The following is a 27566-nucleotide window of genomic DNA, read 5'->3' as shown; positions in this document are numbered from 1 at the left end:
GGGCCTTGCTCGGCCGTGCTGGCATGCCCCAGCACACCTGTGTTATAGCTTAAACTCATGTTCAGCAGTTCCCAAGCGCTTGTACCATGCCCAAGAAGAATGAGAATAAGCTGGACATTGAAGGGTGAGGAGGGCTGAGAATTTTGCTGAGTGAAGGAAGAGCTCTCAGCAGAGAGGGGACGTGAGGTGTGGTTCTCCTACCCAAAGGCGTGAAAGTCCCTAATGTGGCTGCGTCTGGGGACTTTTAGGGACTCAGAATGGGGAGTATGTGCTGATTGGTTTGTGAGTATGCACAAAAGGTTACAGCAAAGACACCACTCAAAGGTGGGCATGACAGTGTAGAAAACCAATTAGGAAAAGGGTAGGTATATGTAAAACACGTGAAGGGTGGGGATCCATTAGAGGAAAGCACACCAAACAGGAAGACGGGTTCTCAATCCAGTCTGAGGATTTAATTTGTAGCTTGGCTTTCAGGCTTTGAACTGTCTTTGGCTTGGAGGTGGGGTTTCACCAGGGACCCACCCCTATCTACCTAGGCGTTTGGCTGCCTCCTACCACTCTCAACAGCTCCCTTTAAAGCTACATCCAGAAAGTTCAATATAACCCCTCTCTTTAAGTACTATTGGCCAGCAGTAAGGGAGAGTAGGAAATGTCTTGATTTTTTTTTTTTTTTTTTTTTGAGATGGAGTCTCACTCTGTCACCAGGCTGGAGTGCAGTGGTGCGATCTTGGCTCACTGCAACCTCCACCTCCTGGGTTCATGCCATTCTCCTGCCTCAGCCTCCCGAGTAGCTGGGACTATAGGCATCCGCCGCCACACCCGGCTAATTTTTTGTATTTTTAGTAGAGACAGGGTTTCACCGTGTTGGCCAGGATGGTCTCGATCTCTTGACCTCGTGATCCACCTTCCTTGGCCTCCCAAAGTGCTGGGATTACAAGTGTGAGCCACCGCGCCCAGCCATGTCTTTATTTTAAACATCCATGTCCCTTGCTAAAAGTAATAAGGGGTATTATTACTAAGAAGAAAGAGAAGAATGGATATTGGGAAATAACTCACAGAAGACACAGATGGAAAACTCACACTCAAATATTGTAAGCACACTGGGATATCTGTATCCAAATTTGTAGGCCTGATGGAAGCTTAAGTTAAAGTGTGTTTATAAAGAACCATTATAAAAGGCTTTATATACAGTCAATGTTCTGTGCTCTCCACAACTGAAACCTTCTTTATAGGCATTAAATTTAGGTACCTTGAAATCAGCCACATTTATCATTTCAAATAAAAGAAAGATTTGCTTCACACAGCCTCTTTTTTCTTCTGCTCTTTTAAACCTTCCATGTGAGATTTCCTGTTGAAATGAGACCAAAAGGGCAACCATCCACAGCCTCCTAGTCTGAAATACTAAAAAGGAATCAGTTGTTTGTTTATTTCTGTCAGGACCAAGAGCCAAGAGGACCGGCCCTGGGGCAGATGTGTGTTCAAAACAATGATTAGGTTAATATGGAGACAAATGCACGCCCAAATATGAAGTCCTTTGGGCTGTTTCCAGTGTCTTCATTAACTCATATACAAAAATCATGAAAGGTTCCATGATTACCATGACAACAGTTTGCAGTGACTATGAAAGTCTGTGCTAAATGACCCAAGGGCAAACCTCTTTGAGAGATCTCAAATGGATTGAATTTCTGATATGCTAAATTCCAGCCTTATTCTCAAAATCTCCCTAGTGATGCAGCACATTGGAATCAATAAATGCATGAGGTCTTTTCTCTAATTAGAAACTCTGGCACAATTATTAAATAGGGAAAAAAAGATACAATGAAGGTAATTGGATATTCCCAAACCACGGAGATATCTGATTCTTGATCTCCAGAGTATTTCCAAATCATAGTCTATAGCTTGAGGCCAAAGTCTTTTTCTTTCTTTCTCTCTTTTTTCTATTCAACATTGTCAGTCTGCTGCTGGGGGAGGTGACTGACAGCAAGGAAGGCACATTATTCATTCATTTGATAAGTATTTATTGGGTGCTGGCCAAGTACCAGGCACTGTGTTAGATACCCAGAAACAAAAGCAATCCAGAATCCACCTATGCCCTCACAGAGCTCACAATCTAAGGTGGAAGAAAGACAAGTCAACAGGCAATGATACTGTCCATATACGTGCTAGGACAAGAGAAGCTAAAGGTACTCAGAGAGTTAGGAAAAGAATTTGTGTATCTGGGAGGGCTTCCTGGAGAAAATGACACACACTGATTCTAAAGGCCAAATGGGGATTGGCCAGGCAAAGACGAGGAGAAAAGAGTGCAATAAGCAGAAAGAACACGTCGTGCCCAAGTCCTGAAGAGTAGAAAAAGCTAAAAAGTAGTTCAACATACAGAAATAGAGAGTAGAAGGTGTATGTGTTGAGGAAAAAGGTGGAAAGCAAACAGACATCAGATGGTGAAGAGCTTTGCTGCCATGTTCAGGGGATCTGGACTTCATCGAGAGGGCAGTGGGAAGTATCTTCATGTGGGTTATTTTGGTTGCAATTAGCAGAACTCCAAGGCCAATCTGCTTAAGCAAAAAGGGGGATTTGGGCAGGACGTGGGGTAGCTCACAGAACCCAAGGCAGGAAATGCAGCTGTAACTCCTTCGGGTTGGACTGCAGATGGAAAGGCCTCAGGAACCGGCACCCCTGCCTCTTCTCTCTGTGCATCTCTCTCTTTCTCTCTCTCGCTCTCTCTCTCTCTCTCCAGATCATGTCTCTCAGTCCTGATCCCAAATTCCTGGGAGAGAGAATCTAATTGCATCAGGCAAGGTTGGCAGGGGTCCACCCCTATAAAAGGAGCATGGTCCTCAGAGAATAGTAAAGTGTTAAGGAAGGTTGTGTTAGGGAAATGAAACAACCCTGCCAACATTAACAACAACTCCTTTGTAGCACTATTTGAAGATATGAAGAGAGAAGAGAGAGAACACAACTTGTGAGTAAGCATTACAGATTTACATGCATATGCAGATAGTATGAAAGTGTGTACAAAGTCTGGACAGAATTTCACACAACTTTATATAGTAAGTTGGAAGATGACAATTACAATTTCTCTTGCCGTTCTGGAGGTAAGGGCTTACAGATCCTTACAGAAGGCCAGAGTCGTCGCATTGTAAAATCAAAAGGCTAGCTTCTTATGTCTTATGTCTTTAAGAAAACATCCTAAGAGGACAGGGTGGTCGAGATGCAATGGCTTCTCTCCTCTTCACTAAACAAAAAAAGCTTGATCATCTAACCGTTAGCGTCGATACCTCAAAATGTATCTTACAGGATGCTATTGAAGAGTTTTAAACAGAAAGTGAAATGATAAAAGCAGGGCTTTAAAAAAACCACTTTAGCTTTAATGTGAGATAAGACTAGGTCAGTGGTTCTCAATGTGTGACTCCTGGACCAGCAGCATCAGCATCATCCGGGACCTTTTGTCTCACCCGGCCCAGACATCCTGAGTCAAAAACTACAAGGGTGGGCCCAGCAATTTGTGCTTTAACCACCTCTCCAGGTGATTCTGAGGCCTTGTAAAATGTGATAACCAGTGGACTAGAGAGAGAAGGGCTTCTTGCAGATATGAATGAGAAATCATTTAGGTAGGTTCCCTTTAGTGCCCTCTAACCTCTCTTTTAGAAGCCCTCAATTTTCATCAGTGTTTTTTCAAGACTCACAGTCTTCACGACCCAGAAGTCTTAAGTCAAATAACAAGGAGAAGGTAATTTGGTAGTGTTGGTCAGTGATTAATTTCCTGACCCCTCCTAGACAGGGGGCACTCTCCTAGACTCTTGAGGATCTAGTACCTGAGTGACACTAGTTGGCAGAGCCGCATCTGAAACCCAGGTCTGGGTGAGGTTCAAACCCTTATGTTTCCCCAGTGGCCTCCTCTTGAGCTGGGTGGGACTAAAGAATGCGGTGTCTGTTGCCTGGGAATGGATGAGGGTGTTGCATAATCAAAGGCTGACTAAGTAGAAAGTAAAGTAGAAAACGTATGGGGAAAAGGGGAGAAGGAGAAGAGCATAACTGTCTTCCTTGGGCTTGGCTTGAAAACGCCTGCCATTCCAGTACATTTATTCTGCCTACTTATAGGGTTCCCACTGATTTTGGTAGTTATCTCTTTCTCTCCTCTCTACATTCCCTTCTTTTTCACTTCTTTGTCTTCTCGCCCCTTTTTCCTTCTTTGCATTTCTTTCCTCTGTCCATGGCCTCCAGTGCCCCTCATGGATGTTACTTAGCACCACTGGTGGGGGACCCTTTGGACCAAGAAGGTAATATTTAAGAGCGTGTTGAAAATAATCTGGCAGGTCAGGTGCAGTGGCTCACACCTGTAATCCTAGCACTTTGGGAGGCGAAGGCGGGAGGATTGCCTGAGCTCGTGAGTTCCAGACCATCCTGGCCAACATGGTGAAACCCCATCTCTACTGAAAATACAAAAATTAGCCGGATGTGGTGGCAGGCACCTGTAATCCCAGCTATTTGGGAGGCTGAGGCAGATTGCTTGAATCCAGGAGGCAGAGGTTGCGGTGAGCCAAGACCACACCACTGCTCTCCAGCCTGGGTGACAGAGCAAGACTCTGTCTCAACAAAAAAAAGAAAAGAAAAGAAAAGAAAGAAAAAAGAAAATAATCTGGCATGGGGGTCTTACGAAGAAGAAAAACAAAGATATAAAAAGCAATTGGATGGATTCTCACAGCTCTACTCCACAAACCCATAGGCCCATTCATTCTAAGCTAATATTTTGCTTTTATGTGCTCAGTTGTATTGGATACAACTTTATCCCACCATATTTGGCTTATCACATTATTTTCAAAATCAAATTAAGTCTGACTCCAAATTGCCAATTGCTGGGGTCGGGGGTGGAATTCAAATTCCTTAATTACAAGGGCTTCCTCCCTTTCTGCTCCTGCAGAGAGGGCTTGTGCAGTCTAGAAGATTCGGGGTGGTCAGCTACTCAGCGTCCAAGTCCATGTTATCTTTGGAAGGTGGGCAACCCCACTGCTTCCTGGATGATGGGATATTGGCAGAGGTGGGGAAGCCCTGTACCTAAATGTCCACCCCAAGGTGCATCACACCAGGTGCTGCCCTGAGGTGGTGCTCCTCAAAGCAGCTGCTAGGGCAAGGGATGTTTCCTTTACTGGAACCTATTTGGCCACTCCCCCCTTCCCAGTCGTAGAAGATCATTGTGTCTCCATCAGTCTTTGGGCTAAACAAGCCCAGTGCCCTGAAACAAGGGGAATTTGGAAAGTCTACTTTTCAAAGCCCGGAGAGAGTGTTGTCTTTGCGACCCACTGCCCTCTCTCCTGCAATCTTGAGATCCAGAGGTGGGAAAACATGAGCCCGTCTACCTTCTTAGAATAGTAAGATGGAAAAAATGCAATGGGAAGAAACGTAAGTTAATGACTTAATAAATTAACGGGCTGTTTAATCCAAGGTAAAGTTTACCTTACTGCAGTAATGAGAGTTTTATCACTTTATTTTTAGAGGTGACATTTTCAAGGCTCTCATTTTCCCGATAAGTCTTAGAGTCATAGATCTAACCTTAGCCAGAGGCACCTCAGTAGCAGGTTTAGTCAGCATAAACCTACTCAAGCACTTTCTAACAAATTACCAAAATGTGGCTGCATTTTTCTTGATTGTTTAAGGCTACAAATAAAGATTGAAGGGCTTAGGTGTGTTCATAACACACTTCTCCTAAGGCAGTCATAATACCTTACACATTTTAAGGATTAATTTCATTTATGTGTAGGTTACACATTCAAAAAAGGCCTACTCTTTAACTTATGAGCCTTTCAGTCCATACTGTAATAAACACATCATATATTTTCACATAAATTATGTCCACCAGACTCTAGAACAATTCCTGCCTGGCAGAGTATCTGTGCTAGAGGGAGAAAAGCTTTCAAGTTGTAAAATCTCATCAATGGCTTTTCACACATAATGGAGCTGCAGAAGAGCCCCGGAAGCAATGGCCTTAGTCCAAAGTGGTGTTAGATGAGATTACATTATGCAGATGGGAGCCACTGATGATTCCATGCAATGTGTTTACTGGCTGCCCATCCTGCAAAGTCTGTGACCTCAGAAAGCATCAATCTTGTATAAGGCAAAACAAAAGTATGCAAAGAAAAGCCCTGCTGGACCCAAACCCTATCCTCAACACACACTCAGAACTAGGTTAGATGCCTCCTGTATGCACTGCACTTTCTCCATCAAGTACTGATGCTCCTTGACTTACAATGGGGTTGTGCTTTGATAAGCCCATAGTAGGTCACAAATGCATGTAATACCCTGAAAAACCTTTCATAAAGTTGAAAAATCTTAAGTTAAATCATTGTAAATCAGGGACTGTCTCTATTTACCACATATTACTTTAAGAGCTTTTTTTATACAGTCTGTCTTCCCAGGAAGACCAAAAGTACCATGAAGATCCAATCAGTGTTCATTAGGTAATTGTTGGATGTATGGAGAAATGAACAATAACCACAAAAGCCACTATAAAATAAAGCAAAATGTGGCAAATTCTATAGGAGAATAACAAACGTGGAGTCTACAATAGGACTCCTGCTGGTCTTATGAAAGAATGTTCAAGATAAGACCTGAAAAATAAGTGAATTTTTACAGGCAGAGGTTGGGAAAGGGCTTTCTAGGTGGACTAAGCCCAGATACCATGGGAAGCAAGTAGAGGATGAGGTCAGGAGGCAGTGAATGGTATGGTGGGTTTAAGTGTTGGGGAGTCATGGAAATGCATCTGGAAGGTGGATCAGGACCCACCAGGAAATGTCAATCTGAGAAGCTTTTTTTCTTTGTCATTCACTAGAGGGCGGGGACTCCTGAGAGTTTTCTAAGCAGGAAATTTACATGATGAAGACAACAATCAGTGAGATAAACAAGATATTCTCCACAGGCAGTAGAGCTACATTCTGAAATATTTCCATTTACATTGGAGTCTGTTGAAATAGACTTAATTTGGGGTGAAATGTACAACATGTAATTCACATAGTTCTCTCCACTGAATTAATCTTAATACCTTGTAAGGCATGGAAAGATTTTTGCAATCAACCTTGAAAGAGTAGATGATTCCTGAACCTACTGCCTAGGGCATGAAGAGGTCATTGTTCTGGGACTTAGTTACTTAGTGCATTGGACACTGATGAAGAGAAATACAGCTCCATGGTTGTAAGATTTGGTATAGCATGCACACAGCTTCTTGGGTAGTTTTATGTGTAGCAACTTGTAAGTAATCCCCAGTGTTTGCTTGCTTCTTAGACACCTGGTGCTAACACTGGTGGGTTCTCAGACACAGAGTGGTATGTGGGCCCTTTCTCAGACCATGAAAAAGGAAGAAGATTAACTTTCTAGCCCTTCTTCTGATATGTGGATGAGAAAGAAGGCAGAGACTCTCTGTGTTACAAATTTTCAGTTGAGTAGACTCTATCCTGGCAATTCTCAGAAATAACGGGAAAACAATACAATGGAAAATGACACTAGAAGAATTACTTTGCAGGTATTTGGGGTAAATGCACAGATGCATGCGTGTATTCACATAAACACACACACACACGCACACAAACAAACCTATTTGTCAGATATATACTGCGTTCACCCACTAGAGGTTGTCAGCAATCTTCAAGTTCAGAAAAGCCTGTAAGATTAGACTAGAGAAGCTGCAGTTTTACTTCTTCCCTTCAGTCATGCAAGTGGCAACCAGGTGGAACTGGCAAGGCTTTGGGTTCACAGGCCTGAGTTCAGGTCTTAGTTCTGCCGCTTGATAACTGAACAACTGTTCAATTGTTAATTTAACAAATTAACTTGCCTCTCTGAAAAATGAGGACTAACGCCTTTTAGGGTTTTGTAAGGACCAAGTGAAAGAACCTGCATTAGGGTCCTTCATAAACTAAAATATGTATTTTTAAAGACACAAACTTCTGCAGCTGCCCCAAAACTGTGTTGCCACAGGCCAGTTACCCTCTGTCATCCAATCACTCAATCCATCCATTTATTCATTCAGCAGACATTCTCTTGAACAGCAGTGAACAAAACAGACAAAAGTCCCTGCCCTCATGAATTTTATATTCTAATAGATGAATGAAGATGTTAACTGGAACCGGGACCTAAAAGATAGTAACATTCAAACAGATGAAAGGAAAAATGGTTTCAGATGTGAGAAATGATTCAAGCTAAGTGTACAAGACAATATGCATTCAGAAAGTAGAGACTTTATTGCAAGTATTGGCAAGCCCAGACGTTCCGTGGAAGAAACTGTGGAAAGGCCTTAAGGATTTTGGAATTTTTCCTAATGGCAGCAAAAACCTAGTGTGGTTTTTGAGCAAAGATTCAATGTGATCAAAGACTGTTTAAGAAAAATAGATAAGAATGCTTTGCGAAAGAAGGTGCTACAAAGGAAGAATTAAAATGACCTAGATGTCAGGATCAAGGAGAACAGTGCATTCATCTTCAGATTAATGATATTTTTATTTAATTAACCTAAGGACTTTTTGCATAATTCTCTTAAAAACAGGATTTCACTCTAGTTGAATATCAAAGTCCAATAAAATTAAGTTTAATATTAAAAGTTTTCATGCATAAGTGCTTTTTTATGTTATAATTCTTCTTCTTCATTAAAAAAATAAAAATAATAATTTTTCCTTATTAACAGGCATGAGGCAAGCTTACGATGATTGCTTGTTGATAAGGAAACTTGTTTTCCAGAAGCAATGTGGCTTGCCTGAGATCACTGAAAAGATGAGTGGCAAAATAAGGAATCTACAGTTTGATTTGGCCTACTACATAGTTGGCTTATTGTACGTGACATCATCTAATAATCACTGTTATTAGCTTAGGCAGGAGACCCAACCAACAGCAGAAATATTTGCAGTTATTCCTCTCAGATTCTAATTTTGTACTAAAAATTAACTCAGGTAGTACCAGTTTTTTGTTCTGAGATAAGACCTTTTGCCCAGGAACTCTTGTGAGATCACTACAGCAGACGCATAAACCTTGGTGACCTAAAGGTAATCCTACAATTCGATCTGGTTTGCAAGTGGTTCTCTTTTCCCTGTGCCTAGTTCCAAGGGCCTTAGGGAAGGAACGCTTGGCAGATACTGAGATGCTCTAATGTGATTTCTGATAAGAAAGTGAGAGTGTCTATGAGAAGGCAAGATTATCTTAAGTAATCATATGAGACAGTGGGTGGGGGCACAAAGGGAGAAGCAGAGCAGGTGGCCAAGCAACAGGTTTCTGTGCAAAGGTTCCACTGAAGAGGTCTGGGCTCCCCACAGCTCTCTGTGACTTTGGTGTAGACTTTCCTTCATGGACGCCAGCAACTGTCCAATCAGGAAGGAATAGAAGAGGCTTTTGTCTTTCTTTCTTCAAGTGTTCTAGAATAAGTTCTTTTTAGAATTTACAAATAATTTTTCACCTGAGGTTAGCTGTGGGGACACAGCATTCCCCTCTGACTGTTCTGGCCAAATGTCTTCCTGCTCCCTTTAGACCTAAGAATGATACTTCCCGAGCTGCCTTAATTTAAACGTGTCTTCTTAAGGAAATCTGATTTTCTGCACTTCTAGGATCAAACTCAGAGAAGGGGGAAGGGAGATATGAATAAACCTTAACAACCAAAGAAAGAGGAAGAAAGGAAAACCTAAGCGGCAAGCGCTGAATAGTTCAAAGACGTTCAGAGGAAAGGCCAAGATTCGTTTCATTCAGGCCTTCAGTGGAGAGGTGGAAGATTCTTTGACTGTTACAAGAAAACACACTACCTCACAAATAACTGGGAAAATATTGTAAAGAAACAAACCATAGTTTCCATATACTTAAAGAAGAGCTGCCAGAAAGATGCAAATGCCTGCTTTTTCCTGGCTGAACATAGACATTACACTTTTTAATAATTTTGGCAATCACTCTGCAAAATTTAACTAGTTCACTCTCTCCAGCTTAATTTTCTGTACAAATTTAACAAATTTTTTACCTTTAGCCGCACTTTGCCATTGCTCCTTGTTTTTTCAAAGTGCACGAATGCATGTGCCTGATTTCATTTTTTCCCCCGTGGGACAAATTAGTGAGTGAATTCACCAGTTTTGCTAATCTGGTTAGGTGCAGATAAAGCACATCTTATTTAAGGTACTTCCCTGAGCTTTGTAGAGGGGAAAACAAAAAGACAAACTAAACAAGCAAACAAAAAACAAATGCCCCCTTAAAGAAAGGAGGGAAAATCGATTAGCGGGAAGTAAAATGTGACATTTTCCCTTGTCTTTTAAATCAATTATTTCATGGAAAATCCTACTGCAAATAACATGTGCACCCTGAAGTCTTTTAACAGGTTTGATCATTGTCTAATACTCATGAAATAAGCTTCCAGATAGAGACTTGTTTACGCAACCCCAAAATATTTAGTTGGTCTGACAGGAGATTCAAACTCTGAGAGTGCCAGAGTCACATCAAAATTTAATCTCAACGCACACAGCTTGTCACCTCCTATTTCAAAGAACTAAGAACAAAGAAGAAATCTTTCGTTTTCTTTACCTCTAAGGGAGGAGATACATTTGGGAGTGAGGAAGTGATCTGGGGAAAAGAGGAGAGTTGAACACACAGTTACATCCAGGAATCAAACAATTCACTAATTTGAAAACAGACCACACTGGCGTCTTCATCCCAAAATTTGCCTTTAAAAAATACTCTGAGACTCAAAATAGTAAATGCAGCCTTGAGTATCAGAGTTTAAAAGAATGAAAGGTAAGAAGAAAATAGCCGGTGAGGAGGCAACCTTTGATGGGGAGAGTGAAACCACAAAACTGTTTTAAGCACAGTGCTCTACTTCTTAATGTAAACCACAAATTGCTTAAGCCTGTGATCAAACTCAACCCCTTGGTTCCCAGGAGAAGTTCCCTGTTGGCCCAGCCCCGAGTAGCAAAGATTGTCTGGGATGGGTATTTAAGAAAAGAGCAGAAAACTTCAGTTCTCTCTCCATCCTGGATGAAATACGGTTCTCCTCATTCAGGTACACAAGGGTTAAGAAAGAATACGCTTTTTGGATACAGCTGGAAGCCATTAGCAACTCTGAGACCATCTCAGGAACCCAGTTAGAGGGTGGGTGGCCTGGCAGAGCTCCTGGATCCAAGAGTCTATGGATTACAGACTCTTAGGATTGGGAGGGGTTTTATTCTACTTCTCACCCAATGTAGAAATCCTCTCTATAACTATTCAGTCTCCACTTGCATACTTCTACCAACACCCCACTCACTGCTTCCTGAGGCAGCTCATTCCTTCATGGACAATTTCAGTTCCTAGAAAGTTCTTCTTGGCAAAATTTGCCTCTATAGAAACTCTGTTCTTTAAGTTCTAGCTCACCCTCTGGCATCACAGCACACAACAATCCTACTTGTGAAGATAACTATCAGTTGCCTCCAATTCTTGCTTCCTCATGTCCAAATGACCATTTCTACAAACCATCCCTTTCATTTGGTAGTTTCCAGACCATTCCCAAGCATGCTGCCTCTTTGTACTGTGCTCAAGTTTTAAAGTCCCTTCTGAAGAATGGAGGCCAGAACTGAATACATTCCCAGATCAAAAGGCACCAGTAAAGTGTCCTCTAGGGGACCTTTTCCTTCAGGAGTTATTGAGGAAAAATCTTTGCAGGGAATATGCAGTCCTACCCCTTCTTGGATACAGTCAATAGAGCATCTACTCCACCTCATCCCCAGAAAACCTTTCAGCTTCAGGAGACTTGCCTACTGGATAGCGCAAGGCTGGCAGTAGCAATAGCAAAGCCAAAACAGAGGGAGGAAAGAATGAATGAGCTTCCCCTGGATGCTCAGCTGGGGAGTTCCCAGCTTTCCACCAGGCAGATAAGAAAAGATCTCTCCCATTATGACTTCAGATCTAAGCCTAGAGGAACCTCTAGGATCAAGACAAAATATCATGTTTTTGACATATCTTCCCGGTCCAAAAGTCTTTCATTGCCTCCCACATCCTACACAGAACACGAGCATGCAAGCCTTCTTAATTTGGGTCATTCCTACCAATCTACCATCCACCCACCAGGCCCCATAATGGAGCTCCCACCCAGAAAGCCAACTTTGTCCAGGTCATTCCTAACTCTGATGCTCCCGCTGTATGCCCTTCCTGGAATACTTTTCCTTCCTTCTGTAAGGTTGGATGAGAGTTTTTTCTGGGTTAGCTACAGAGCATCTGAAAAACCAGTACTCTCCTGCCTTGACTCAAGATAACATTTCTGGCCACTGGAGGTGGGTAGTCTTTTCTCAGAGATCTCTGCTTTGTTAATTGATTATTTCAATAAGCACAGGAATCAGCCTTTTGCTTTTGTTCTCAGCAGGTTAAAGGCAATGAATGGTCATTGTGGTTCTTTTGGTCTGGGAAATGTCCTAATTACATCTTTGCTTTCACTACAGGGAGGGGATGTAGAGTCAGCCCAGGCTCTGGCTTTTAGAGATTAAGTAAGTCAATAGTTAAGACCTAACAGAGTCACCCCATAGATAAACTAATAGCACAAGGTGTAATTTTGACCTCATTTTGTATTCCCAGCTGTGCCTCAGATCAACTGCGATGTCAAAGCCGGAAAGATCATCAATCCTGAGTTCATTGTGAAATGTCCAGCAGGATGCCAAGACCCCAAATTCCATGTTTATGGCACTGACGTGTATGCATCCTACTCCAGTGTGTGTGGTGCTGCCGTCCACAGGTGAGTGGCTCTGAGCTACTTAATAACTAGGAATTAAGGTGTTGGGAGGGAGCCCTCATGCAAGGTTGCCATATTTAGGAAGCAAAAATATACAAATTTTTTTAGCTCAAAATCTTCATTTATAGATATAGAAATCTAGCCAACAGTTATTTTTTCTTCTTTCATTTAGTACTGTATTATGCTTCATTGTCTCCTTGCATAGTTTCAGATGACAAGTCTGTATTCATTTTTTTATCTTTGTTCCTCTATACATAATGTGTCATTTTCCTTTCGTTACTTTTAAGATTTTCTCTTTATCATTTGTTCTGGAAAATGTGGTTATAGTGTGTTCTTGTGGAGTTTTCTTTGTTATCCTGATTGAGAGTCATAGAGCTTATATATTTCATCAAATTTGGGGATTTTAAGCAATTGTTAAATAAATATTCTTGTTTGCCCTTGCCCCAGCCTCTCCTTGTGAAACTTTATGTCACACTACTTCAAATTATCCCACAGGTCACTGAGACATTGCTCTTTTTTTAAACTTTTATTTTAGATTCCAGGTGTACATGTGCAGGTTTGTTACAAAGGCATATTACATTATGATGGGATTCGGAGTACAACTGAACCCATCACCCAGGAAGTGAGCATAGTACCAAATAGGTGGCTTTTCAGGCTTTGCCTCCCTCCCTCCCCCTTCTTGTATTCCCCAGTGTCTGTTGTTTCCATCTTTTCATCCATGAGTACCCCATGCTTAGTTCCCACTTATAAGTGAGAACATGCAATATTTGGTGTTCTGTCTCTGCATTAGTTCACTTAGGATAATGGCCTCCAGCTGCATTCATGTTGCTGCAAAGGACATAATTTTGTTCTTTTTCACAGCTGCATAGTATTCCATGGTGTATATGTACCACATTTTCTTTATCCAATCCACCACTGATAGGCACCTCAGTTCGTTCCATGTCTTTGCTATTGTGAATAGTGCTGCAATGAACATACTGGTGCATATGTCTTTTTGGTAGAAGGATTTATTTTCCTTTTGGTATATACCTAGCAATGGGTATATATAGTCAGCAATGGGATTGCTGGGTCAAATGGTTGTTCATTAGTTCTTTAAGAAATCTCCAAACTGCTCTCCACATTGGCTGAACTAATTTATATTCCCACCAACAATGTATAAGCATTCCCTTTTCTCTGCAGCCCACCAATATCTATTATTTCTTGGCTTTTTAACAAAAGCCATTCTGACTGGTGTAAGATGGTATCTCATTGTAGTTTTGATTTGCATTTCTCTGATGATTAGTGATGATGAGTATTTTTTAATATGTTTGTTGGCTGCTTGTATGTTTTCTTTTGAGAAGTGTCTGTTCGTGTCCTTTGCCCACTTTTTAATGTGGTTGTTTTTAGCTTGTTCGATTGCTTAAGTCCCTTATAGATTCTGGATATTAGACCTTTGTTGGATGCATAGTTTGCAAATATTTTCTCTCTTTCTATAGGTTTTCTGTTTACTCCACTGATAAGTTCTTTTGCTGTGCAAAGCTCTTTAGTTTAATTAGATCCCACTCATCAATTTTTGTTTTTGTTGCAATTGCTTTTGAGGACTTAGGCACAAATTCTTTGCCAAGACCAATGTTGAGAAGGGTATTTCCTAGGTTTTCTTCCAGGATTTTTATAGTTTGAAGTATTACATGTAAGTCTTTAATGCATCTTGAGTTAATTTTTGTATATGGTGATAGGGAGGGGTTCAGTCTCATTCTTCTGCATATGGACAGCCAGTTATCCCCAACACCATTTATTGACTAGGGAATCCTTTCCCTGTTGCTTATTTGTGTCAACTTTGAGGACAATCAGATAGTTGCAGGTGTATGGCTTTATTCCTGAGTTGTCTGTTCTTTTCCGTTGTCTATGTGTCTGGTTTTTGTACTAATACCACATTGTTTTGGTTGCTGTAGCCTTGTAGTATTAAATCTGATAATGGGATACCTCCAGCTTTTTTCTTTTTGCTTAGAATTGTTTTGGCTCTTCAGGCTATTTTTGGGTTCCATATGAATTTTAGAATAGTTTTTTCTAATTCTGTGAAAAAGTACATTGGTAGTTTGATAAAAGTAGTGTTGAATCTGTACATTGCTTTGGGCAGTATAGTCATTTTAGCAATATTGATTCTTCCACTCTATGAGCATGGGATATTTTTCCATTTGTTCATGTCATCTCTGACTTCTTCCAGGAGCATTTCATAGTTCTCCTTGTAGAGATCGTTCACCTTCCTTAGTTATATGTATTCCTAAGCATTTTCTTCTTCTTGTGGCTACTGTAAATGGGACTGGGTTCTGATTTGGCTCTCAGCTTGAACATTATTGTATACAGAAATGCTACTGATTTTTGTACATTGGTTTTGTATCCTGAAACTTTACTGAAATCATTTATCAGCTTAAGGAGCCTTTTGGTGGAGTCTTCAGGGTTTTCTAGGTATAGAGTCATATCGTCAGTGAAGAGAGATAGTTTGACTTCTTGTTTTCCTATTTAAATGCCTTTTATTTATTTCTCTTGCCTGGGTGCTTTGGCTAGGACTTCTAGTACTATCTGAAATAGGAGTGGTGAGGGTGAGCATCCTTGTCTTGTTCCAGTTCTCCAAGGGAGTGCTTCCAGCTTTTGCCCATTCAATATGATGTTGGATGTGGATTTGTCATAGATGGCTCTTATTATTTTGAGGTCACATTCCTATAATGCCCAGCCAGTTGGGAGTTTTTATCATGAAAGGATGTTGGATCTTATCAAAAGCTTTTTCTGTGTCTATTGAGATGATCATATGGTTTTTGTTTTTAACTCTGTTTATATGGTAAATCATTTTTATTGATTTGCATATGTTGAACCAACCTTCCATCCCAGGAATAAAGCCTACTTGGTTGCAGTGAATTAGCTTTTTGATGTGCTGCTGGATTTGGTTTGCTAGTATTCTGTTGAGGATTTTTTGCATCTATGTTCTTCAGAGATATTGGTCTGTACTTTTACTTTTTTCACACGTCTCAACTGGGTTTTGGTATCAGGATGATGTTGGCTTCTTAAAATGAGTTAGGGAGGATTTCTTACTCCTTGATATTTTGGAATAGTTTCAGTAGCATTGGTACCAGCTCTTTGTACTTCTGGTAGCATTTGGCTGTGAATCTATCTGGTCCAGGGCTTTTTCTGGATACTAGGTTTTTTATTAATTCAATTTCAGAACTTGTTAGTGGGCTGTTCAGGGTTTCAATTTCTTCCTAGTTCTGCTCTAATTTTAGTTATTTCTTTTCTCCTGGGTTAGTGTGTTCTTATTTTTCTATTTCCTCTAAGATGTGATATTAGATTTTTTTGTTGTTGTTTCTTTTTTTGTTTTTTTGTTTTTGAGACGGAGTCTCGCTCTGTCGCCCAGGCTGGAGTGCAGTGGCGCGATCTCGGCTCACTGCAAGCTCCGCCTCCCGGGTTCACGCCATTCTCTGGCCTCAGCCTCCCGAGTAGCTGGGACTACAGGCGCCCGCAACCACGCCCAGCTAATTTTTTTTTGTATTTTTAGTAGAGACGGGGTTTCACCATGTTCACCAGGATGGTCTCGATCTCCTGACCTCGTGATCCGCCCGCCTCAGCCTCCCAAAGTGCTGGGATTACAGGTGTGAGCCACCTCGCCTGGCCAATATTAGATTGTTAATATAAGGTATTTAGAACTTCTTTATGTAGGCCTTTTGTACTATAAATTTTCCACTCAACAATGTTTTCACTGCATCCCAGAAGTTTTGGTATGTATGTCTATATTTTCATTAATTTCAGTAATATTTTTATTTCTGCTTTAATTTTATTGTTTGCCCAAAAGTCATTCAGGAGTAGGTTGTTTAATTTCCATGTAATTGTGTGGCTTTGAGAGATCTTCTTGGTATTGATTTTATTTTTATTGCACTGTGTTCCAAGAGTATGATTGGTATAATTTCAAATTTTTTTAATTTATTGAGACTTGCTTTATAGCTAAACATGTGGTCAATCATAGAGTATATCGCACGTGCAGATGAGAAGAATGTATATCTGTAGTTGTTGGGTGGAGTATTCTGTAGATGTCTATTAGAGCCAATTGATCAAGTGTTGAGTTTAAGTCCAGAATTTCTTTGTCAGTTTTCTGCCTCAATGATCTAACTCTGTCAGTGGGGTGTTGAAGTCCCCTACTATTATTGTGTGGCTGTCTAAGTCTTTCCATGGGTCTAGAAGTACTTGTTTTATGAATCTGGGTGCTCCAATGTTGGGTGTGTATATATTTATGATAGTTTTCTTGTTGAATTGAACTCTCTATCATTATGTAATACCCTTCTTTGTCTGTTTACTGTTGTTGGTTTAACATTTGATATAAGAATAGTGACCTCTGTAGATCTTTCTTCATCCTTTTACTTTGAGCCTCTGGGTGTTATTATGTGTGAGATGGTCTCTTGAAGACAGCAGATGGTGGGATCTTGTTTCTTAATCCAACTTGCCACACTGTGCTTTTTAAGTGGGGCATTTAGACCATTTACATTCAAGGTTAATATTGATAGATGAGGTTTTGACTGGTCATAATGTTGTCAGCTGGTTGTTTTGTAGACTTGATTGTGTAGTTGCTTTATAGGGTCTCTGAGCTATGAACTTATGTGTGTTTTTGTGGTGGCAGGTATTGTTCTTTCATTTCCATGTTTAGAACTCCCTTAAGGACCTCTTGCAAGGCTCGTCTAGTGGCAATGAATTCCCTTAGCATTTGCTTATCTGAAAAGTGTTTTATTTCTCCTTTGCTTATGAAGCTTAGTTTGGCAGAATATGAAATTTTTTATTGGAATTTATTTTCTTTAAGGATGCTGAGAATAGGCTCCCAATCTCTTCTGGCTTGTAAACCTTGTGCTGAGAAGTCCACTCTTAGCCTAATGGGGCTCCCTTTGTCAGTGATCTGACCCTTTGATTACCTTTAAGACTTTTTTTGGTTCCAAGATGGCCAAATAGGAACAGCTCCAGTCTACAGCTCCCAGCGTGAGCAATGCAGAAGATGGGTGATTTCTGCATTTCCAACTGAGGTACAAGATTCATCTCACTGGGGCTTGTTGGACAGTGGGTGGACAGTGAGTGCAGCCCACCAAGAGTGAGCCAAAGCAGGGTGAGGCATTGCCTCACCCAGGAAGCATAAGAGTCAGGGAATTCCCTTTCCTAGCCAAGAAAAACTGTGACAGAGGGCAGCTGGAAAATGGGGTCACTCCCACTCTAATACTGTACTTTTCCAATGGTCTTAGCAAATGGCACACCAGGAGATTATATCCCATGCCTGGCTCAGAGGGTCCCATCCCCACGGAGCCTTGCTCATTGCTAGCACAACAATCTGAGATCGAACTTCAAGGTGGCAGTGAGGCTGGGGGAGGGGCACCCGCCATTGCTGAGGCTTGAGTAGGTAAACAAAGCGGCCAGGAAGCTCGAACTGGGTGGAGCCCAACACAGCTCAAGGAGGCCTGCCTCACTCTGTAGACTCCATCTCTGGGGGCAGGGGATAGCCTAATGAAAGGCAGCAGAAACCTCTGCAGACTTAAATGTCCCTGTCTGACAGCTTTGAAGAGAGTAGTGGTTCTCCCAGCACAGAGTTTTAGATCTGAGAACAGACAGACTGCCTCCTCAAATGGGTCCCTAACCCCCAAGTAGCCTAACTGGGAGGCACTCCCCAGTAGGGGGAGACTGACACCTCACATGGCCAGGTACCCCTCTGAGACGAAGCTTCCAGAGGAACGATCAGGCAGCAACATTTGCCATTTAGCAATATTCGCTGTTCTGCAGCCTCCACTGCTGATACCCAGGCAAACAGGGTATGGAGTGGACCTCCAGCAAACTCCAACAGACCTGCAGCTGAGAGTCCTGACTGTTAGGAGGAAAACTAACAAACAGAAAGGACATCCACACCAAAACCCCATCTGTACATCACCATCATCAAAGACCAAAGGTAGATAAAACCACAAAGATGGAGAAAAAACAGAGCAGAAAAGCTGAAAATTCTAAAAGTCAGAGCGCCTCTCCCTCTCCAAAGGAATGCAGCTCCCCACCAGCAACAGAACAAAGCTGGATGGAGAATAACTTTGATGAATTGAAAGAAGAAGGCTTCAGATGATCAAACTTCTCCTAGCTAAAGGAGGAAGTTCAAACCCATCACAAAGAAGCTAAACACTTTGAAAAAAGATTAGATGAATGGCTAACTAGAATAACCAGTGTAGAGAAGTCCTTAAATGACCTGATGGAGCTGAAAACCATGGCACGATAACTATGTGACAAAAACACAAACTTCAGTAGCTGATTCGATCAACTGGAAGAAAGGTTATCAGTGATTGAAGATCAAACAAATGAAATGAAGCGAGAAGAGAAGTTTAGAGAAAAAAGAGTGAAAAGAAATGAACAAAGCCTCCAAGAAATATGGGACTATGTGAAAAGACCAAATCTATGTCTGATTGGTGTACCTGAAAGTGACGGGGAGAATGGAAACAAGTTGGAAAACACTCTGCAGGATATTATCCAGGAGAACTTCCCCAACCTAGCAAGGCAGGCCACATTCAAATTCATGAAATACAGAGAACTCCACAAAGATACTCCTCGAGAAAAACAACTCCAAGACACATAATTGTCAGATTCACCAAAGTTGAAATGAAGGAAAAAATGTTAAGGGCAGCCAGAGAGAAAGGTCGGATTACCCATAAGGGAAGCCCATCAGACTAACAATGGATCTCTTGATAGAAACTCTACAAGCCAGAAGAGAATGGGGGCCAATATTCAACATTCTTAAAGAAAAGAATTTTCAACCCAGAATTTCATATCCTGCCAAACTAAGCATCATAAGTGAAGGAGAAATAAAATCCTTTATAGACAAGCAAATGCTGAGAGATTTTGTCACCACCAGGCCTGCCATACAAGAGCTCCTGAAGGAAGCACTGAATGTGGAAAGGAACAACGGGTACCAGCCATTGCAAAAACATGCCAAATTGTAAAGATCATCAATGCTAGGAAGAAACTGCATCAACTAATGAGCAAACTAACCAGCTAACATCATAATATCAGGATCAAATTCACACATAACAATATTAACCTTAAATGTAAATGGGCTAAATGCTCCAATTAAGAGACACAGGCTGGCAAATTGGATAAAGAGTCAAGACCCATCAGTGTGCTGTATTCAGGAGACCCATCTCACGTGCAGAGACACACATAGGCTCAAAATAAAGGGATGGAGGAAGATCTACCAAGCAAGTGGACACCAAAAAAAAGCAGGAGTTGCAATCCTAGTTTCTGATAAAACAGACTTTAAACCATCAAAGATCAAAAGAGACAAAGAAGGCCATTACATAATGGTAAAGGGATCAATTAAACAAGAAGAGCTAACGATCCTAAATATATATGCACCTAATACAGGAGCACCCAGATTCATAAAGCAAGTCCTTAGAGACCTACAAAGAGACTTAGACTCCCACACAATAATAATGGGAGACATTAACACCCCACTGTCAACATTAGACAGATCAATGAGACAGAAAGTTAACAAGGATATCCAGGTATTAAACTTAGTTCTGCACCAAGCGGACCTAATAGACATCTACAGAACTCTCTACCCCAAATCAACAGAATAGACATTCTTCTCAGCACCACGTCGCACTTATTCCAAAATTGACCACATAGTTGGAAGTAAAGCACTCCTCAGCAAATGTAAAAGAACAGAAATTATAACAAACTGTCTCTCAGACCACAGTGCAATCAAACTAGAACTCAGGATTAAGAAACTCACTCCAAACCGCTCAACTACATGGAAACTGAACAACCTGCTCCTGAATGACTACTGGGTACATAACAAAATGAAGGCAGAAATACAGACATTCTTTGAAACCAATGAGAACAAAGACACAACATACCAGAATCTCTGGGACACATTTAAAGCAGTGGTAGAGGGAAATTTATAGCACTAAATGCCCACAAGAGAAATCAGGAAAGATCTAAAATTGACACCCTGACATCACAATTAAAAGAGCTAGAGAAGCAAGAGCAAATACTTTCAAAAACTAGCAGAAGGCAAGAAATAACTAAGATCAGAGCAGAACTGAAGGAGATAGAGACACAAAAAAACCTTGAAAACATCAATGAATCCAGGAGTTGGTTTTTTGAAAAGATCAACAAAATTGATAGACTGCTAGCAAGACAAATAAAGAAGAAAAGAGAGAAGAATCAAATCGATGCAATAAAAAATGATAAAGGAGATATCACTACCAATCCCACAGAAATACAAACTACCATCACAGAATACTATAAACACCTCTACGCAAATAAACTAGAAAACCTAGAACAAATGGATAAATTCCTGGACACATACACGTTCTCAAGACTAACCCAGGAAGAAGTTGAATCCCTGAATAGACCAGTAACAGGCTCTGAAATTGAGGCAATAATTAGTAGCATACCAACCAAAAAAAGTCCAGCACCAGATGGATTCACAGGCGAATTCTACCTGAGGTACAAGGAGGAGCTGGTACCATTCCTCTGAAATTATTCCAATCAATAGAAAAAGAGGGAATCCTCCCTAACTCATTTTATGAGGCCAGCATCATCCTGATACCAAAGCCTGGCAGAGACACACACACAAAAAAAGAATTTTAGACCAATATCTCTGATGAACATCAATGCAAAAATCCTTAATAAAATACTGGCAAACTGAATCCAGCAGCACATCAAAAAGCTAATCCAACATGATCAAGTGGGCTTGATCCCTGGGATGCAAGCCTGGTTCAACATACACAAATCATCAAACGTAATCCAGCATATAAACAGAACCAAAGACAAAAACTACATGATTATCTCAATAGATGCAGAAAAGGTCTTTGACAAAATTCAACAGCCCTTCATGCTAAAAACTCTCAATAAATTAGGTATTGATGGGACATATCTCAAAATAATAAGACCTATTTATGACAAACCCACAGCCAATATCATACTGAATGGGCTAAAACTGGAAGCATTCCCTTTGAAAACTGGCACAAGACAGGGATGCGCTCTCTCACCACTCCTATTCAACACAGTGTTGGAAGTTCTGGTCAGGGCAATCAGGCAGGAGAAAGAAATAAAGGGTATTCAAATAGGAAAAGAGGAAGTCAAATTGTCCCTGTTTGCAGATGACATTATTGTATATTTAGAAAATCCTGTTGTCTCAGCCCCAAATCTTCTTAAGCTAATAAGCAACTTCAGCAAAGTCTAAGGATACAAAATCAATGTGCAAAAATCACAAGCATGCTTATACACCAATAACAGACAAACAGAGAATCAAATCATGAGTGAACTCCCATTCACAACTGCTTCAAAGAGAATAAAATACCTAGGAATCCAACTTACAAGGGATGTGAAGGACCTCTTCAAGGAGAACTACAAACTACTGCTCAATGAAATAAAAGAGGACACAAACAAATGGAAGAACATTCCATGCTTATGGATAGGAGGAATCAATATCATGAAAATGGCCATACTGCCCAAGGTAATTTATAGATTCAATGCCATCCCCATCAAGCTACCAATGACTTTCTTCACAGAATTGGAAAAAACTACTTTAAAGTTCATATGGAACCCAAAAAGAGCCCACATTGCCAAGTCAATCCTAAGCCAAAAGAACAAAGCTGGAGGCATCACGTGACCTGACTTCAACCTATGCTACAAGGCTACAGTAACCAACACAGCATGGTACTGGTACCAAAACAGAGATATAGACCAATGGAACAGAACAGAGCCCTCAGAAATAATACCGCACATCTACAACCATCTGATCTTTGACAAAAACAAGAAATGGGGAAAGGATTCCTGTTTAATAAGTGGTACTGGGAAAACTGGCTAGCCATATATAGAAAGCTGAAACTGGATCCCTTTCCTACACCTTACACAAAAATGAATTCAAGATGGATTAAAGACTTAAATATTAGACCTAAAGCCATAAAAACCCTAGAAGAAAACCTAGGCAATACCATTCAGGACATAGGCATGGGCAAGGACTTCATGTCTAAAACACCAAAAGCAATGGCAACAAAAGCCAAAATTGACAAATGGGATCTAATTAAACTAAAGAGCTTCTGCACAGCAAAAGAAACTACCATTGGAGTGAACAGGCAACCTACAGAATGAGAGAAAATTCTTGCAATATACTCATCTGACAAAGGGCTAATATCCAGAACCTACAAAGAACTCAAACAAATTTACAAGAAAAAAAACAACCCCATCAAAAGTGGGCGAAGGATATGAACAGACACTTCTCAAAAGAACACATTTATGCAGCCAACAGACACATGAAAAAATGCTCATCACTGGCCATCAGAGAAATGCAAATCAAAACCACAATAAGATACCATCTCACACCAGTTAGAATGGCGATCATTAAAAAGTCAGGAAACAAGTGCTGGAGAGGATGTGGAGAAATAGGAACACTTTTACACTGTTGGTGGGACTGTAAACTAGTTAAACTATTGTGGAAGACAGTGTGGCGATTCCTCAAGGATCTAGAAGTAGAAATACCATTTGGCCCAGCCATCCCATTACTGGGTATATACCCAAAGGATTATAAACCATGCTGCTATAAAGACACATGTACATGTATGTTTACTGCAGCACTATTCACAGTAGCAAAGACTTGGAACCAACCCAAATGTCCATCAATGATAGACTGGATAAGCAAATGAGACATATATACACCAGGAGATACTATGCAGACATAAAAAAGGATGAGTTCGTGTCCTTTGTAGGGACATAGATGAAGCTGGAAACCATCATTTTTCAGCAAACTATCTCAAGGACAAAAAACCGAACACCGCATGTTCTCACTCACAGATGGGAATTGAACAATGAGATCACCTGGACACAGGAAGGGGAACATCACACACCGGGGCCTGTCGTGGGGTGGGGGGAGGGGGAAGGGAAAGTATTAAGAGATATACCTAATGTAAATGACAAGTTAATCGGTGCAGCATACCAATATGGCACATGTATACGTATGTAACAAACTTGCATGTTGTGCACATGTACCCTAGAACTTAAAGTATAATAAAAATAAAAATAAAAGACTTTTTTCTTTCACTTTGATCTTGGAGAATCAGATGACTATCTATCTTGAGAATGGTCATCTTGTATAGTATCTCACTCACAGAGATTGCTGAAGTTCTCGAATTTGCATGTTGACCTCTCCAGTGAGATTGGGGGAATTTTCGTGAACTATATATCCTCAAATATCTTTTCTAAGTTGCTTACTCTCTCTCCTTCTCTCTCAGGAAGGCCAAGGAGTCATAGCCTCATTTGGTTGGTCACTTTACGTAATTCCTTATTTCTCAGAGGTTTTCTTCATTTCTTCAATTCTTTTTTCTTTATTTTTGTCTGACTGCATTGATTCAAAGAACTGGTGTTCAAGCTTGGAGATTCTTTCCTCAGCTTAGTCTATTCTGTTGTTAATGCTTCCCAATGTATCATGAAATTGCTGTAGTAAATTTTTCAATCCCAGAAGTTCAGTTTGGTTCTTTCTTAAAATGGCTATGTAGTCTTTCAAGTCTTGGATCGTTTTATTGGCTTCCTTGGGTTGGATTTCAACTTTCTTCTGAATCTCGCTGAGCTTCCTTGCCCCACAGCTTCTTCACTCACATCTTCCTCAGGTCCTGTTCAGGACTAAGAGCTGGTCCTGGCACTCAGCACCTTCGTGCAAGATTGCTGGCTTCCTCTTTTTTTCACCTCTGTGTCTGCATTGCCTCTCTGTTGACTTTCAGTGTTTTCTCTCAAAACATCTGTTCAGAGTGTGATGGTTTACTTGATATTTGGTTTTTCTGTGAGAGAAGCACTTCCCAGCTGTGTAGTCAGTCATCTTGTCCCCCTCCCTGAAAAATGTACAAACTTAACTGAGCATCCTGTGTTTTCTCTGTTGACCTTACTGTGGAGGGATGACCTGGAAGTCATGCACGGTCCTGCATCTTTCATCATAGCACTCCATAAAAAAGGACAACTGACTTCTCTTTATGCTTTGATGGGGATAGGAAGAGAATTTTACTCTTTCATGTTCATGACAAGGAATCTGAAGTTCTTGATGATATAAACTCATTTTTTCCACCCGTATGTGCTGAGCAAGGAAATTATGGAGATGTTACCAAGGAAGGCCCAAAAGTTTGGAGGAAGAAATATCACAGCTATGATGATGGATTGGAGAAAAATGAGGACGGAGAAAGTGGAGAAGGGTGACTGGTATTACCACTTGGTCAGCTGTTCGTCTGGGATCTAGCACAGAAGACAGGAGTCATGGCATGCTTTGGACTAAGTCACTACCTAAATGAAGATACCATAACAGAATCCTCATACCACTCTTGCTTAAGTTTATAGTCAAAACATAGATAAATGCATGCTTACTTAATATCTTTGGAATTAAGACTAGCATGTATGTGCCAAGCACTTTACCTTCTTTTTATTATTTAATCCTGACAATAATTCCTCTATGCAGTTTCTAGTACTCATACGCACATCTTAAAGAAGAAGATAGGTTGAATCACTTTTCTAAAGCCATGCTATTAAAAAGTATCATAGTGGGGACTCAAACCCAAGTCCAGCTGACTGCAGCACCTGTACTCCTAACTGCTGCCCAGGACAGCTTTGAGATGTGACTCGGGAGTCAGCACTTGGCTACTGGATGCTGGATAAAGTTTCTGAATTATTCAGACTTCTGCTATCTTTTTCCTTTTCTTATTTTCTCGTAAGTGGGTTGATTGTTCAGTTGTACCTCTGCAAGGGAGTGAAAATATATAAAATTCATTCTATTTCAAGGTTTCTAGTTAGGAGACTCTGAAATTTGAAGGAGCAGTAAGACAAAAACTATGCACAAAATAAAGTTTAAGAAGTTACTAGTAGATTTCACTGGCTATACTAATCTTTTCCCCATTACTGCAGAGAGGCGAGGAGCAAACTGGTTTTTCAATGGGAATGGGACTACAAAAGCTCTATTAAGGATAAGTAGTAAAACATTAAAGAAAAACGACACCAAAAGCTGTTCCATAACTCCAGACTATGGAATAAAAATCACTGAATGCTATTTCATAACTTCAGACTATGAAATAAAAATATTTTGCTTTCACCCTGAAATCAATTTCATACTAAAAGGGAAAAGTTATACAAATCTACACGCACAAGTGTTTGCACACCCATGCATGCCTCCCACACATACTTCCAGCTCACAGCACCATCAGCCCTCTCCAGTCTGTGTCTTTGTACACACTCCAGTGTCTGTGTAGAAAGTGACATCTGCTGCAAAGGGTGAGCCTGTCTTAAGGTTGCCTGTGTATTTTCAATTTTGATCCTAGATGATTTGTTCTTGCTTCCTCTGGCGCTTGCTGGGTCTCTGTTGCACTTCCATATTTCCGAGGCAGTATAGAGCCACAAGAGTAAATTTGACCTCACCAAAGATGACATTAAAATAACATGTATTTTAATGTTATTTAATTTAAATAATTTAATTTAAATTATTTGATTTAATTTAAAGTATTTAATTTAATTTAAATTAATGGGTGCAGTGGCTCATGCCTGTAATCCCAGCACTTTGGGAGGCTGAGATGGGCCGATCATGAGGTCAAGAATTCAGGACCAGCCTGGCCAACATGGTCAAACCCCATCTCTACTAAAAATACAAAAATTAGCTGGGCATGGTGGTGCACGCATGTAATCCCAGCTACTTGGGAGGCTGAGGCAGGAGAATCACTTGAACCTGGGAGGCAGAGGTTGTGGTGAGCCAAGATCATGCTATTGCACTCCAGCCTGGGTGACAGAACGAGACTCTGTCTCAAAAAAATAATAATAAAATAATATGCAATCTTTTGCACTATGATTCTCTCCTTCTAACAGCATCTCACCATTATGAGACTGTTGTTAGTATCCTCATTTGTTATATAAGAAACTGAGGCATCCAAAAGCTAATTAAATTCCTAGTTAGGGCCAGGCATGGTGGCTCATGCCTGTAATCCCAGCACTTTGGGAGGCCAAGGCGGGCTGATCACCCAAGGTCAGGAGTTCAAGACCAGCCTGGCCAATATGGCAAAACCCCATCTCTACTATATACAAAAAAATTTAGCCAGGTGAGGTGCCTTATGCCTGTAATCCCAACACTCTGGGAGGCCAAGGGGAGCAGATCACCTGAGGTCAGGAGTTCAAGACCAACCTGGCCAACATGGTGAAACCCTGTCTCTACTAAAAGTATGAAAATCAGCCGGGTGTGGTGGTGGGCACCTATAATCCCAGCTAGTCAGGAGGCTGAGGCACAAGAATCACTTAAACCCAGAAGGCGGAGGTTGCAGTGAGCTGAGATCGTGCCACTGTACTCCAGCCTGGGTGACAGAGTGAGACCCTGTCTCAAAATAAATAAATAAATTCCTAGTTAGGTCCACATTGAGGATTAAAACTCATGCCTCCTTACTTCCAGCCCGGAGCCCGGGTGATATATTTACGTAAGAACTGGGGAGTCCCAGCACTGCTTAGTGTACAAAGTGAGGACTCAAGCAGGGTGTAGACTTTACAGTAGTGAAAGTTGGTAAACGCTTTATAGTGGAAGGATGTGCCCTGTGGAGAAAATAAGAAGGGCATTGATAGGACCAAGGCTCTATAATTCCAGCATTTGGGTTAGAGTGTAGGAACTTGGTGGGAAAAATATAAATGAGGGGAGAGGGGCAGAAGAGAAGAGCTTGATTTGCTTGTTTTGCAAAAAACAAGATTTGCTGCTTGAGCAACTGAGTGCCACTGTGAGTTCCCGGACCAGTGACTGATAAAGTGGAAAATCTATTTGGAAAGAGTTACCACTATTCATAGGGAGGATAAATACAAGTCTTAAGGGGAAACAGATAGGAAT

The 27566-nt window shown here is 40.9% G+C and overlaps 1 protein-coding gene across 3 annotated transcripts in view; it reads left to right on the top strand.

Moving 5' to 3' along the window:
* VIT (vitrin) overlaps positions 1–27566 on the top strand; it is a 126004-nt gene that overhangs the window by 34991 nt on the left and 63447 nt on the right. For all 3 annotated transcript variants that reach the window (XM_050753345.1, XM_050753343.1, XM_050753342.1), the window contains exon 4: positions 12547–12703. In XM_050753345.1, the coding sequence (XP_050609302.1) occupies positions 12547–12703 (157 nt within the window). The remainder of the gene's footprint in view (positions 1–12546; positions 12704–27566) is intronic.

This window comes from Macaca thibetana, chromosome 13, assembly GCF_024542745.1.
Source record: "Macaca thibetana thibetana isolate TM-01 chromosome 13, ASM2454274v1, whole genome shotgun sequence".
Taxonomy (NCBI): domain Eukaryota; kingdom Metazoa; phylum Chordata; class Mammalia; order Primates; family Cercopithecidae; genus Macaca; species Macaca thibetana.
Note: the sequence above shows the minus strand (reverse complement) of the source record. Positions and strands in the feature narration are given on the sequence as shown.